The sequence below is a fragment of the Carlito syrichta genome, unplaced genomic scaffold (genome assembly GCF_000164805.1).
Source record: "Carlito syrichta isolate Samal-C Ts95f unplaced genomic scaffold, Tarsius_syrichta-2.0.1 Scaffold307219, whole genome shotgun sequence".
Taxonomy (NCBI): Eukaryota; Metazoa; Chordata; class Mammalia; order Primates; family Tarsiidae; genus Carlito; species Carlito syrichta.
In genome coordinates, this window is record NW_007251315.1 from 122,635 (window position 1) to 137,453 (window position 14,819).

At 52.9% G+C, this 14,819-nt stretch overlaps 1 protein-coding gene across 6 annotated transcripts in view; it reads left to right on the forward strand.

Moving 5' to 3' along the window:
* MYO18A (myosin XVIIIA) overlaps positions 1–14,819 on the forward strand; it is a 92,412-nt gene that overhangs the window by 74,637 nt on the left and 2,956 nt on the right. For 5 of the 6 annotated variants that reach the window (XM_021715613.1, XM_021715610.1, XM_021715612.1 and 2 more), the window contains 6 exons: positions 205–321; positions 485–568; positions 1,001–1,138; positions 3,178–3,363; positions 3,735–3,874; positions 7,953–8,075. In XM_021715613.1, coding sequence (XP_021571288.1) covers positions 205–321; positions 485–568; positions 1,001–1,138; positions 3,178–3,363; positions 3,735–3,874; positions 7,953–8,075 — 788 coding nt within the window. Of the gene's footprint in view, positions 1–204; positions 322–484; positions 569–1,000; positions 1,139–3,177; positions 3,364–3,734; positions 3,875–4,674; positions 4,720–7,952; positions 8,076–14,819 lie in introns of all 6 variants that reach the window. The other variant, XM_021715611.1, reaches the window with a different exon arrangement.

A 14,819-nucleotide genomic window follows, 5' to 3' on the forward strand; every position in this document is an offset into this window, starting at 1 on the left:
CCCTAATTTCCCTGGCCCAGAGCAGGACAGGCAGTTCCCTGAGCGTCACTGGTCCTGGGACCCACTCCAGTGGGTGGGCCCAGCCCCATCGCCGTCTTCCCTCCTCCCTTTGGAGGTGGCGCTGGAGGAGGTTTGGACTTGCCACCTAGAGCCCTCAGGCACACCAGGCCTAAAGCCCTGTGATCTGTCTTTGCCTCCATCCAGCTGGAGGAGCAGCTGAGCCGCCTTCAGCGTGAGAAGAATGAGATCCAGAACCGGCTAGAAGAGGATCAGGAAGACATGAATGAGCTGATGAAGAAGCACAAGGCTGCCGTGGCTCAGGTACCCCTGCCAGGAGTGCCCTGCCACACCCTGCACGGCCAGTGTGCTCCTGGTCCTCTTCATGGGTGGAGGCGGCATGGGAACCCGGGTTCGCTGATACTCCATGTGGGCTGGCTGGGTGTTTATGGGGATCCTGCTAATGAGGTTCTTACCCCTTTCCCAGGCCTCCCGGGACCTGGCTCAGATGAACGATCTCCAAGCTCAGCTAGAAGAAGCCAATAAGGAGAAGCAAGAGCTGCAGGAGAAGGTGGGGACCAGAGCTCCCTCAGCAAAGAGAAGGTGCTGGGTCACCATGTGTGGGGAGGAACCCCCAAGTTCACAGTATAGAAAGTGCTTCTGTCTGCCATCAGTAATCCACAGAGCAGTGTACACTAGTAGAAAAAGCTAGGCTTGGAGCCATAGCACCGTAGCAGACATTTTGGCTTCAGAGGCCTCATTTCCCATTTCTATTCCCTCTCCAGTCCTTAGCTTTCTCCTTTCTCTCCGAAGGGCAAGATCTGTGCCAAGAGCCGGGGCAGGTGAGGGAGGCCTCTGGCTCGGGGCCCCATCCTTCCTTCCTCCCCTGTGCATCCCTCCCTGCCTCAGCCTTCTGGTCACCATGGTGATGTTGCCTGCCCCAGACTCAGCCTCCTCCCTTTCTGGGCTCAGTTCTCTCTTTTCTTCCTGCCCCCACCTTCAGCTACAAGCCCTTCAGAGCCAGGTGGAGTTCCTGGAGCAGTCCATGGTGGACAAGTCCCTGGTGAGCAGGCAGGAAGCTAAGATCCGGGAGCTGGAGACTCGCCTGGAGTTCGAAAGGACCCAAGTGAAACGGCTGGAGGTGAGTTCACACTTCTCCTGGTCCGCAGCAAGCAAGGCAGCGCTGCCCCAGCGGCTGCCACGCATGCTCAGCAGGGCTGGGCAGGCTGGCGGACCCTCCTCAGAGGCCTCTGCCTAGCTGCCAGGCCAGCTGACGGGCGGGTGCTTCTCTCCCGCCTCTCCTGGCCTGCTCTCTGGGTACCGTGGAGCCTGCCTGCTTTACATTCTGTTTCCGTACTTGCTTTCTGCCAAGGGACCAGAGCAGCTTAGCTTTTCGTCTTCATATTTTCCTCCACCACGAGCTCCCCCCTCCTGCCTGTTCCCCTCACCCGGCTCTGTGGCAGGGTCATAAATATGCAGCGGATGGCGCCACTTCTGTAAGGGCTGGAGTCTGTTCTCTCATCTCCCCGTTCTTTCTCTCCCCTTCCCTTTTTTATTCCCTTTTTTCCTCACTTCTTCCCACCCTTCCATATCTGCTTTTTCTCCTTCTCTCTTCATTTTTCTCCATGACTGCCCTATTCTTTCTTCTTTTTTAAAGTTTTTTCGTCTCCCCAATCTTACTCCTCCTTCTTATCCTCTTCCCATTTCTTTCTTTTTCCCCATCCTATTCCCCTCTCCCTTTATTCTCCATTCTCTTTCCTTTAACCCTTCTCCTTTTTGTTCACCTCTTTTCTTAAATATTTTTTTATCCCTCCTTCACCTCAACTGGAATTTCCATGCTCCAGGTTCAGTCCTTTTCCTTCCAATTCCCCAAAGCCAGCATGGTCTAGCACTTTCCCAGTCTGGCAGAGTACGTAGCAAGAGAGGCGGGCAGGATTGTCTCTTTGAGGGTACACCCCTCACATCTTATGTTAAGTTCTCCTTCTTGAACTTAAAGAAATTTGTCTAATTACCATCAGTTCTGCCTGAGAACTGTGTTCATGAGTGTGGCTGTTGTCAGTCTGTGGAGGGAGCACTTAGGGAGGGATGGAAACAGGTGGACATCTGGAGGGCATTAATAACCTTGATGTAGGAAAAGAATATGACCAGACCTCCCAGGATGGGGCCGTAGTTCTCAGGAAACCTAGAATGAGATAGAGGAAACTTAATTCATTTTCTGTCCACCACAACCCAAGGATGATTGGTAGTATTTTGATCCCCATTTTACATACAGGAAGGGGCTAGTTTGCCCAAGGTCACAAAGCTGTCAAGAGGCAGAAGAGGCCATTGGTCTGGTGGATACCAGGCAGGCCTGCAAGACTTGTCTCTTTTTCTCTTGGGCCTTAGCCCCTTTCTTCATCTCTATCCTTCAGGTTCTCTTCTGTTCAGAAGGACAGTTTTGGGGGTTAGTCTCTTAGAATGTGAAACACACATGGCCCCATAACACAGCCTCAGTCTGTTATTTTAGAGATATAGAGGCTGGGGGCCCAGTCAGTCAGTAGAGAACCAGGATTAGAACCAGATGCAGGATCCTTCTCTCATACTCTGACACTCTGCCCCTCTCTCTGGGTCATTTCTTGCTCAGCGTCGCATTACCTGGCAGGAAAAAAATGTGTTCAAGTTTCTGGAGGAAGAGGGATTCATTAAGCTTAGAGAGATGGTTTTCTGTTTGGAATCTGATGATTATTTAGTCTTTCCTAATCCCAAACTCTCAGTAAAGCCACTCACCTCTGAGAACAGGCTCTAGCTTTGGGGGCTTCTAGGTTCAGAGTCTCTGAGGGAAGCTCTGCTGACCTCAGAGGGCCCCACATACCATGTCAATACTGACAGGTGCCCCAGGTTCTTCCCAGAACACTCCCTCTGTCTTGGTAGTAATAATAAAAGTAATAGCCTTTCCAAGTGCATTCACATTCATTACCTTATTCGTCAATGTTCAGAAGACACCTGGGGGGCAGGTGTTATTCTCCCCCCATCTTGCAGAAAAGCAAAGGAAGCCTTAAGGTTGCTTGCCCACATAGCCAGTGAATGGTGGAGCCAGAGCCTGACCCCAGGCCTCCTGATCTCAGAGCTCTGCCACACCCCTCTCTCTGCCTAGCTGATGGGCCTACCTGCTGTGTCTTTCTTCCCCACTTGCCTGTCCAGAGCCTGGCCAGCCGGCTCAAGGAAAATATGGAGAAGCTGACTGAGGAGCGGGATCAGCGCATTGCAGCTGAGAACCGAGAGAAGGAGCAAAACAAGCGGCTACAGAGGCAGCTCCGGGACACCAAGGAGGAGATGGGTGAACTTGCCAGGAAGGAGGCTGAGGCCAGCCGCAAGAAGCATGAATTGGTAATGCCTCCCCACCCCCCACCCCCCATGGCACAAGCTGGCAGCCCTCAGAGTACCTGCTGGCCTGGTGCAGGGTAGGCTGCAAAGAAAGCACAAGTTAGAGAATTGGAGGGAGGAGGAGCATGTCAAGAGAACGGTTGTCCAGGAAGTCCTAAGGGTAGGCCAGGGAGCCAAGGGTGACACCAGAGTCTCCATCAAGTAAGGCTCAGCCCCAGCAGCCTAGCAGTATCAGAGTGGAAAAGGCTCTGGGGGCTCGTATCAGCACCCATGTAGCTCCTCTACAGCTGGGAGAGCCTGAAAGCAGGCTTTTCTGAGCAGCCAGAGGCAAGACTAGCCCTCCTGTGAACTGAACTGCCCACCCTCCCTCCTAGGAGATGGATCTGGAAAGTCTGGAGGCTGCTAACCAGAGTCTGCAGGCTGACCTAAAACTGGCATTCAAGCGCATCGGGGACCTGCAGGCCGCCATCGAGGACGAGATGGAGAGTGATGAGAACGAGGACCTCATCAACAGGTGAGGGGACGACCTCTGTGGCATCTGCAGCCAGCACAGAGGCCCTCCTAACTGCCTCTGGAACTAGGCCAGCAGGCAGAACAGCTGCAACCTCTGCCTCCCCCTCACCAGGCCACCAACACACCCTCTCTTCACTGCCAGACCCCAGCACAGCCCATCCTCCAGTGGCTGAAGGTGGGACAGGTGCAGCCAAAATGAGGTTCCCCAGGTCCCTCTCCCCAGGCCTCCCAAGGACCTGGCACTCCAGCTCTCCCTGCTCAAGATGAGTTATTCCCCGTTTAGCTGCATTTCCGATGGTGCCTGCCCTACTCTGGGGAGTGCAGAGATTTAACGGCTGTGGTACCTTGTTACCATGCCAGAGATTTTCTCACATAAAACCCACCCAGGGAATGGTTTAGGAGAGACAGAGAGATTTGTAGTTTTAAGCCGGGGAGAAAGCCACAAGGGGGGGAAAGACCTGCAGTCTAGGATAGGGTCAGGCCCTGAAGAAGCTCCCAAGGCTGACCTGGGCTGACCCCAGACCTGCCCCCTTCCCACTTCAGGGCCAGGGCCCATCCAGCATGCAGATCCAGGGTGGCCCAGGGAGCCTGCACCTTTGGAGCAGGGGACAGGTGCTGGGGTGGGCCAGACCAGGTTCTGAGGACGCCACTATCACATAACCCCCTGCCTGGTCTCAGCCAGTCAGAGCCGGCTCTTGCTGAGGAAAGAAATGTCCTCAGCTATCCTCATCAGTTTGCCCGTTGATTTTTCTGTCTGCTTCCACTGGGCCTCCTTGCCCACCATTTTCTTTCTGTTTCCAGTTTGCAGGACATGGTGACAAAGTATCAGAAAAGAAAGAATAAACTGTGAGGACTGGAGCGCATGCGCTCTCTGCCTCTCTTCGCGGGTGTCTAACCACCCCTAACACTGGACTCCCACCCAGGGCCCTGCTGCATGCCGCATGTGGACTCCACAAAGCCTCCCCACACTCTCCTGCCTCGCTGATCTCTAACGCTCACACTGCTGACTCTGTCCTCAGGGGCTGGGCTATGGCAGAGGCAAAGGGCAGGCGATGAGGTGCGCTCTCTGGGAGGCTGGGGCTGGCCCTCACACCTACCAACAGGATTCCGACAAAAAAGGAAAGCTCAGCCTCTTTTGATGGGACCTGCGGTCTACCTTCCTGAGTTCCAGCTCTCTCCTCTTAGAAAGCAAGCGTAGCCACCTCGTTGGCCTGTTTCTCTGGGAGAAAGTCTGTTTGGGCTGGATTTGTCCATAACCTTGGGCTCCTTGGGAGCCTGAGCTGCCTGAAAGAAGCGGGTATGTTTTGTCTTTGAAGGTCTGCCACCTTCTTTTGGCAGACAAGGGTAGAAGGTGAGGGGCATCTCACAGTTTCATGTTTGGAGAAAGCCTTCAGGCAGCTAATCACGGGCTGCTCTGCCGTGGCGGGAGAAGGGAACACAGCCAGATGTGTTTACTTTACTCCCTGCAGCACCGTGGGTAGAGGGAGGCCCCCCGGCTGGCAGGCAGGCGGGCGGGCGTTTGTGTTGGTGCTGTCTGTCAGGTGGTGGGAAGCCCAGGAAATCCATCCAGCTTTTCTTTTCCTTCTTTCTGGGTGGGAGCTGGACAGCGGGCGCAGATGTGCAGGCCTTCGGGCGGATCGGGCTGATCCTCTGTCAAGTTCAACAGGGTGTTTTTCCCAGGTTGTTTTTTGAGCGTGGCATTGGGTTTCCTCCCCCACTCTCTCTTGCCTGGCAGGCCTCCTCCCCTGGCCAGGATGGGCTGGCCGCAACGCAAAGAACTCCGTGAGAGCTAATGATAAATGTAATAGTGTGTAACAGTGATGGAGGGCCGCTGGAGCCTGGTTGTCACACACAATTAATATCCCCCGCCGTTCTGTCTCCGTTTGTTTGTTCCCCTGCGATTCGGCTCCCAGTTAACTAATAGCACATGAGCCCGGACATAAATTGTATTTGACGCGAGGTTTAATTCCAACCATTTAAAATTTCAACTGCCCCCTGAGCCTGCCTGCCCCTGGAGTTTGTTTACGGGCCTGATTATTTAAGGAAAAGAACCCAAACATCGTCTAGATGCTTGCAACTAAAGGGAAGGTGAGGACAGCTTTGCAGCCCATTCACTGCTCTGAATGTAAGGAGGAAAATTCGTATTCTGGGCCCACAACTGTCTGTCCCCTGTGTGTTCCAGCCCTGCCATCCTTGGGCGGTAGGAGCTTCAAGGGCTGATAAAATGCGCATTTAGGATCGTATTCTAAACCATTGCCAGGCACGGACACACATAGACACACCCGCGTACACACATACACACACACACACACACACACACACACACACACACCAGTGTATGTATGCTCACGCAGACGCATGGGGACATGCAGTTCTAACCGGGTTCCTGCTGATGGCAGAGAGGTGGTATGGCTCTTTTCTCAGCAGCTCTGGGCCCCAGTTTCAAGTTATCGAGCGAGTACGCTAAGGCGGGCAGAAAAATAATGTTTCGATTTACTTAGAGATACAGTTGTTATTGCCATAACCTTAATGAAAGCAGTAAACAGTGCAGTATTAAGGGAGATTTATACAGAAACGCTTTTAACATGTAGACATAGATTTTGCGATGCATACAGCACCTCCTTTCTAAAGGCAATCAATATGGTTATGAACGGCGGTAATAAATTATAGGCTGTGAAACTAGAGAGGGAGGTTTTTTGCACGGGTGTATAAATCAGGTGGTATCGGCGTTCCATGGGGCCTGTGCACCACAGTAAATCTGCCAGGCTCGGACGGGCACAGGGCTTGCATTAGCGGTTTCGAGGCTGTCTGCTAAACTCCTGTTTACCCGGGGCATCAGCCAGCCTCGTCTTTGTTATAATTCTGTATTTGATGGAAGCCCATAAAATATGCCTCTTTATTCCCCTCCCCACAAGTTAGGCTCTCTCATGGTCCCCAAAACAGTCTGATGGTTTCCTCTGTGTGTATGTGTGTGTGTGTGTGTGTGTGTGTGTGTGTGTGTGTGTGTGTGTACATGCCTCCGTGGCTATTTATTCAAGAACATAATTCAGGAACAGGGCCACTCCTATTGACACAGATGAAAGGAAATTTTTATCAAGGAGAAACCTTAGCCTATCCGTAGCAGGGGAACTTGAGAGCAGATATTCTGCAGAATTTTTGAAGCATTCTCACTCAGAAGCTGTCTCCAAGCCCAGCTGCTTCATAAGGGGGTGGCCATGATGCCAGCCTCAGAATTTGACTCCTTTGGGCTTTCCTGCAAGTGCTAGGGTCAGTTTGGCCAGAAGAAACACTTGGGAGCAAGGGCTGGAGGAGGCCTGAGGGAGGGAAAAGGCAACTTGGAGAGACAGAGCTCTTGTCTGAGTCTTTCTGAGCCCAACTGGGTCTCTGAGGGCAATTTGGATCCTGAAACTATTGCCAGCCCCTCTAGAAATGTTGATGTACCTTTCCTTTTCCTTTCTCTGTTTCTTAAAGCCAGAGAAGCTACAGGGTGGATCTGGGATATGGCCTGGGCCTCCTTAACCTAGTGGCCAGGTTGATGTTGCCAGCAACTAAGGTTTAAATCCTACAGAGCCCTTCTTTTCTGCTGCCCTGTAGCCAGCAGCCCAGCTCTTGTAACAAAGGCATGGAAAATGACAGCAGCTATAGCCACAATTTGGGGAGTGATAGACGAGAAATAGCAAAGTAGGCTTCAAGTAGTAGCTGAAGAGCCCAGGCTCCTCTTTTTTAGCCAAGAACCATTTAGCTGTAATTGATGCATGGATGGTCTTCCTGTCATTCTCCTTAGGTTGGTCAGCCGAACAGTTGCTTGTCACAGATACCAGGCATGGGAGCTGCCTCCATGCTCCTCATAGTCTTCTTGGTAGCTGTCACACAGTGTGACCTGCTGGGTGGGGACAGGCTCTTTGAGAATGGAGTGCTCCACCTAACTTCTTTTGTTCTCTTCCCTGACTCACCTACGTGCATGCCACCCACATTCCCCCATCCAACACATACCCTGCTCCCCTTCAGCTCTCCTCCTGGGCAGCAGGTGACCACCTCTTGCCTGGTCTTGTCTACCTTTCTGCTCCTCGTTCCTACAGCGAGGGGGACTCAGATGTGGACTCGGAGCTGGAGGACCGGGTTGACGGGGTCAAGTCCTGGTTGTCAAAAAACAAGGGACCTTCCAAGGCAGCTTCTGATGATGGCAGCTTGAAGAGTTCCAGGTGAGCATGTAGCCCTGAGCTGGGAGGAAAAGCCATCTTGTGCCACCAGGAATGGGCAAGCAGTGCCTTGATCCCATGAGGGCAGGCCTCGTGCCATCTGTGTCTCTTGCCTGGCATCTGTGAGAAGGGCCCAGGCATGCTCCTGGCATGTGAAATGAGCATGGGAGGAGACTTGGTTTCTTCTTAGCCAGAGTCTGTGTCTCCCTTATTTTTCCCAGGTAATATTTTCCTGTTAAGCTCAGAGCTTTGGTCTGGTGTAGGTTTAGCTTCACTCTCATGTATTCATTCAACAAATGTGGATTGAACTACCTGATAGTTTAGACCCTTGGAATCAAGAATGGGATGGGGAACTCTGGATCCCACAGCCCTGGCCAGCTCTGGATCTCTGACATCTCAGTAAGGATAGCAGTAGAAAGGTACCAACTCCCCTGATTCCTCTCCCAGCTACAGATACATTCCTGTCTTTCTCTACCCATTCTCTCCTTCCCCTAATCTATTCATTGCCTCTCATGATTCATCCTAAAATCCATCTACTGGTTTCTCCTTCCCCCATCCCTTTCCTATTAGCCAGCATGGCAGCAGGGAGGAAGAACATTCCTCAGCCCCCCTCCTATGGCCACATCCTTGCTACCCCAACACAGATACACACACACACACACACACACACACACACACACACACACACACATCCCCCCAACTCAAGCCCATCCTGATCCTCCAGGCACACCCTTCCCCACCTCTCCCAGAGACAGCAGGTGGGCTGCATAGAAAAAGTAACACCCCTCCCTCCCTTCTCCAGCTCCCTGAGGCCCCTTCCCCAAGGCTGGCCCCTCACCAAAAGCACCCAGTGGCCCCCTCTAATTGGCTTAATTTATTCGGCCAAACAACACTTTGTTATTGCAGATAATGCCGGCTTCCCCTCCCCATTGCTGTGGTTCACCACAGCGTGGCACGAGGCTCCAGGTAGTTGACAATGAAATAAATTGAACTAAACGTTTAGAGGGGGAAAAGTGATGAAATAGAACAATAGTCTAATTTACATGACATTCTCCATGAAGCTATTTTCACTGACGCAAATTATTTTGCTTCATTTCCTCCGACGCTCTCACCACCACTTTGCCAGGGCTGCTGCCGTTTTCTCCTCCTTTTGCCTCCCTCCCCCGTGCCTTTATTCTCTAGGTTTAATGTTTGTTCCTCTCTCTCTCTCTCAATCTCTCTCTCTCTCTCTCTCTCTCTCTCTCTCTCTCTCTCTATCTCTCGGCTGCCCCTCATCCACTCCTGGTTCTCACATCCCTCCCTCAGAACGGCTCTCAACAGCCTCTCTAAGGAGGGCAAAGGGGTGGAGGAGAGGCCGGCTTCTGTGCTGAGCTCCCTGAGCTATCGGAAACGGCTCACCCTAAAAGACTCCATCGGGGGCACTGGGGATGAGGATTCACTCTTCACCACCCTGAGTGAGCGGGCAGCCTCCCCTGAGAAACCACCCAGGAAGGCACGCACGGGTGCCAGGGAGGAACCAGGCCAGGGCAGGAAATCTGAGGAGCAAGATGAATGCAGCTCCATCTTCTCGGAGGCCGGGGGGCGTGCTAGCCGGGGGCTGGCAAAGCGGTGGGGCTCTGACTTCAACCGAGCCTCAACAGTCTCTGCACCTGTCAGCCGGGCCTCCTCGGCCACACGGCGTGGCTCTGGTGAGGATGGGGCCCGCTCCTCTTTGAGCTTCTCCCTGTCGAGTTCACCCAGTTCCCGCCGCAGCACCTCCCGGCTCGACAGCCTGTCGAGGACCCTCAGCCCTTCCTTGAGCCGGGCTTCGGGCCTAAGCCGGGAGAGCCCTGATTCCCGCCTGTCCTTGGGCCAGAGCTGCCTGGATGAGTGGGACGATGGAGCCAGTGTGGCCTTGAGTGAGGCCTGCTCACAGTACAGCCATCCGTCGCTGGCCCGCAGCCTGTCGGTGCCACCCCGACCACGCAGCTCGGCCTCAGCCACGGATGAGCCTCTCAGCTCCAGCGTCCGCCCTATCAGCCGTCACTCCTATCTGGACCCAGACCTAGAGGCTGCCATCAATGAGGTCTTGAGCTACAAACCTGCCCCATTCCAGCGGAGCAGCCTAGAGCCTGACTCAGAGGAGGACGAACGGAAAAGCATCCAAAGTGCCCGGAGTGCCCAATTGGACCTCCCAGAGCGAGCCACCAGCATCCGCCGCTCTGCCTCTGCTGCTGACGTGTCCCGTAGCAGCCGGAAAAGCCGGAGCAAGCGGAGGAGCAGAAGGAGCAGCAGGAGCTCCAGCTCCAGCTCTAGCTCTGAAGGCTCCTCGGAGCACAAGCGGCGGAAGAAGGGGCATTCTCGGAAGAGCAAGAAGAAGTCCAAATCAAGAAGAAAGAGAACCGAGACAGAGTCTGAGTCCTCCTCATCATCATCCAGTGGCTCAACCGTCTCAAGCCACAGCCGCTCCAGCGTGAAGAAGGGCCCAGCTGTGGAAAGTGAGGAGGCCGGGCAGGCATGCCGGCCGTCAAAGAAGGAGGAGAAGAAGCGCAAGAAAGAGGTGGACAGCCTGATGATGCGGTACCTGTACCGGCCTGAGAGCGACTAGCGCAGTAGGTGACCTGGTGTGGAGTGCAGCATGGCGTGTCCCACCGGGTGTGAACTAACGTGCTCCCTGTCCCATTGGCCATACCTCAGGCCCCACCTGCATTCCTCTCGGGGCTAGCTAAGCTGGTTAGTCATTCTGAGCCTGGAGCCTGATCAACTGAACTCACTGGTGATGTTATCACTCCCACTTACCAAGCCCTAACCTGGACCAGGGACTGTCTTTGATACTTGCCACACTTTAGTCACTTAATCCTCACAGTAACTACATAACAGAAACCTGACTAGTCCTGTTTCATAGAAGATGAAGCTAAGGTGTAGAGATGTTAAGTCACTTGCCATGGTCACGCAGCTGGGAAGTGATATTGCCAGGATCTGAATGGGGTCTGCTCAACTCTAGCACTCTTGCCCTTAACCACTTCCCCACATGGCCCAATGCAGAGTCCGTGGGCAACACATTCTTTAGGTGTGCCCAGCAGCACCCATTCAGGAGCTTTTGTTCATGGTCCCAACATGTGGGGTCCAGGAAAGGGCCCGAGCTAACACTCCAGCTGAGGGTTGGAGCGTCGGTGGCTATGAGATATTTTGGGCCTTTTGCTCAGCTCTCCCCTGAGCCTGCAAAGACACCGTCCTTCCTGGCATGGATCTCAGGCCTAGGAGTTTAAGTCTCACAGGGCTGCATCCCACATGGCACCGCACCCTACAGCAGACCCAGGAGATGCCTGACTCCTCCCCAATCCTCCCACCTCAGCCCACACATGGGTGTCACCGGGATTCTGCTCATCTTGTAAAGTTCTAATGAATAGAAATGAGTGCTTAGTGACAGCCCCCTCCTGGCTCTCCTGCCTCCCCCAGCTCTTCTCCCTGTGGGAAGGGAGAGCTAGCAGTTAGGCCCTTTATGCCGACACTCCCACCATGGAAGAAAAGCGGAGCCTGACTCATTGGAATCTCATTGTTGCCAGTTTCCCTGGTGGGTGGTGACATTTTGGTTCACCCTGGTTGTGTGAAGCTGTTTTCGGCCTGGTGCCCTCCCAGGGCATGCTTGCTGCTTCCCAGGAGTTAGGAGTCCGGAGTGCAACCCCTGGGGCACAGGCGTTTGTTTACCAGATGCATGAACTAATACACACCTGTTGCATGCTTGTGCCGTGGAGAGCTGGACATGTATGCTGACCTTGGATGGGCTAGTAAGGGGCTGATTTAAGATCCTTTTAAGGAATGAAGTGAGTGGAAGTGAATTTTACCTGCAGCTATTTGGAGATGGGGGATAAGACTGGGAATTAGAAGGGTGGAATGGGGGAGGAGGAGCTTTAACCCAGACCAGGTTCATGGGCAACTCATTCCTCTGGCCTAAGCTGCCCTAAAACCAAGCCCAAGGGCTCAACCCTGCTTTGTCACTACCTCCATAAGGCAGATGGTTACTGGGTGCTCTAGGAAGAACAAGAAGCCTCTCGATTGTACTAGGGAACCATTGTCAGCTCCATAGTGAGAAAAAACAGGAGTTAAAATATTTGTTCTGCCATCTCAGTCTTCCCCTTGGCCGCCATGCTAAGTGCCCCACATCACCAGAGCAAGAAGTCAGTTGATGGACCAAGGGGGGATGGTTTGGAAAGCAAGGCAGGCCAGGCCTATTCTGCACACTGCGCCTCTATCCCCAGAGGGGTACGTGGGCCTAGCCAGGCCATCCCACACTGACTGATGACCAGCAGATTTCAGACCCCAATGCCCTCCTTGGCCCACTGTCACCCTTGACCCCACAACCAGCAAGAACAAAAAGAGAGGAAGCCTGCTTCTTGCACCAACCACCAGCACGGTTTCTCTTGCCCACCAGGAAAATAGGAGTAGTCCTGAAACCCTATACACCACCACCTCCCAGGACTGGATCCCGAGAACCTAGCCAACCAACATGGAGCCAGAGAGAAAAGACCTGGGGAAGGAGAACCCCTCCAGCACTCAGCATCAAGTGGCTTTGGGGTGGAGAAACTGCTGGGGTGGGGGCAGGGCTGGAGCTGGAGCTTAGCTTCCCATCTGGTGATAAGGACCTGCAAGAATTCGGAACACGGATGCAGCATCCATAGCAAAGTCGAGGGGAGGGGAGCTGCCACCCTGGGCTCTCCCAGCGGGAATTAGCTTATATACCAAATTGTTTGTGACAGCGCTGAACAGGAGACACTGGCTTGTGGGGAGGAAAGCTTTTTAAACAATTTGGTTAAAATGTTGAAATTGCCAGCCCTAACTCTTGCCCCGGGGGGTGGGTAGCAGCCTGCTGTGGGCTCCCTGATGTCCGCAGCAGTAGAAGCCACTGGGAGACTGGCTAAAGAGCACCCAGGGCAGAAGCTGGGGGATCATGTGGATCCACAGCCCTGGAAAGAGAGGGAGATGGAGTTCGCAGCCTCCCTGCTGCCTCTGCCACTGCCCAGTCTTGACAGAACTGCATGGAAACTTGCCTGTTATTTATCCAGGTGTCTGCCTGGCAGGCACAGGAATGTGGGGGTGGGGGCTAGAGCCCCCACTCAGGAGGTGAGGGAATGGGAGGGAGCACAGGGCCCCGATTAAGTAGTTATCCTTAGGGCCTGGGGCTCTCCAGCAGTGCCTCATTGCATCTGGATCCCAGCCCTGGCATCTGCCTCGCCCCCTCTGCCCACAAAATAACCCACTGTCTTTCCACAAAGCCAGGCATTCCTTTGCCTAACGGCAGACCTTTAGCACTGGGTGCCCAGAATTCTATGTAAAAAATGAGAACCAAACCAGTCTCCCATTAATTTAGAATTCAAACAACCCCAAGGCTAAAATAACCCCAATTTTTTTCTATGTTGCACAGTCATCTTTGAGCTTTATAATTTTGTCCTGGAGACCCCCCAGAGTACTTAAGTGCCTTTGGCCCATCAAAGTAAGACTCATTTATGTTCAGTCTAGTTTATATTAAATGTGTTTTGTGCTACTCTGATTCCTTTAAAAATGGTAATTCATTCATGAGAAATATGATAACTATTAACCAGACTGCCCCATTCCTGAGCCATTTTGCATAATTGAACATGTATTCTATCAGGCTCTTCCTTCCCCCAGGGACAGAGAAAGAGACCTACCTATCGTCACACACCCCCTGGGCACATACCCAGGCCAACAGGAGAATTCAGTTTGGTCTTGTTTTTCTCTCAGGTCATTCACTCTAGCCGCAGAATAGGGTCATTCAAAGTCTTTGAGGTCTGAGAGTCCCAGGTTCAAGTTTTCATACTGGCTGTGTGACCTTGAGCAAGATGCTTCATCTCTTTGGACCATTGTTGTTTTTGGGGTTTTTTTTTGAGTTGGAGTCTCACTCTGTCGCCCAGACTGGAGTGCAGTGGCACACTCCTGGCTACCGCAGCCTCGACCTGCTGGGCTCCAGCGATCCTTCCGCCTCAGCCTTACAAGTAACTGGAACTACAGGCGTGCGCTACCACACCCGGCTAATTTTTTGATTTATTGTAGAGATGAGGTCTCGCCAAGTTGCCCAGGTGGGTCTCAAATCCACGGGCTCAGGCAATCCACTCACCTCAGCCTCCCAAAGCACAGGATTACAGGCTGAGCCACCGAGCCCGGCTGGACCATTGTTCTTAAAATACTTCACAGGGTTATTGCAAAAAACAAAATAGGATGCATAGGCCTATGTCTTATATACAAGAGTACTCAATGATCAGATCCTTTCCTCTGGACCTCTTGACACCTTGGGAAAAGCTAAAAAGATGGTTGTTTTCTTATAGAACCCTGTTTCCTCCTCTTTTGATTTGGAGATAGATAGAACACCCCAACCCTCTTCTGTCAGGTTTTACTCTGTTGCCCAGGCTAGCATGCAAGGGCACGATTATGGCTCACCATAACCTCCAATTCCTGGGCTCAAGCAGTTCTTCCACCTCAGCCTCCTGTGTAGCTGGGACTACAGGCATCAGCCACCGTGCCCAGCTAATTTTTTTTATTTTTTGTAGAGAACTCACTATGTTGCCCAGGCTGATCTTGAGCTCCAGGGCTCAAGGAATCCTCCCACCTTGGCCTCCCAATGTGCTGAAATTACAAGCATGAGCCACTGGGCCTGGCCTAGAGATAGAACTTCAAAAGGGCTGATAAAAAAAGGATCCTCCTCAGATTCTTTTTTTTTTTTTGAGTTGGAGTCTCACTCTATCGCCCAGACTG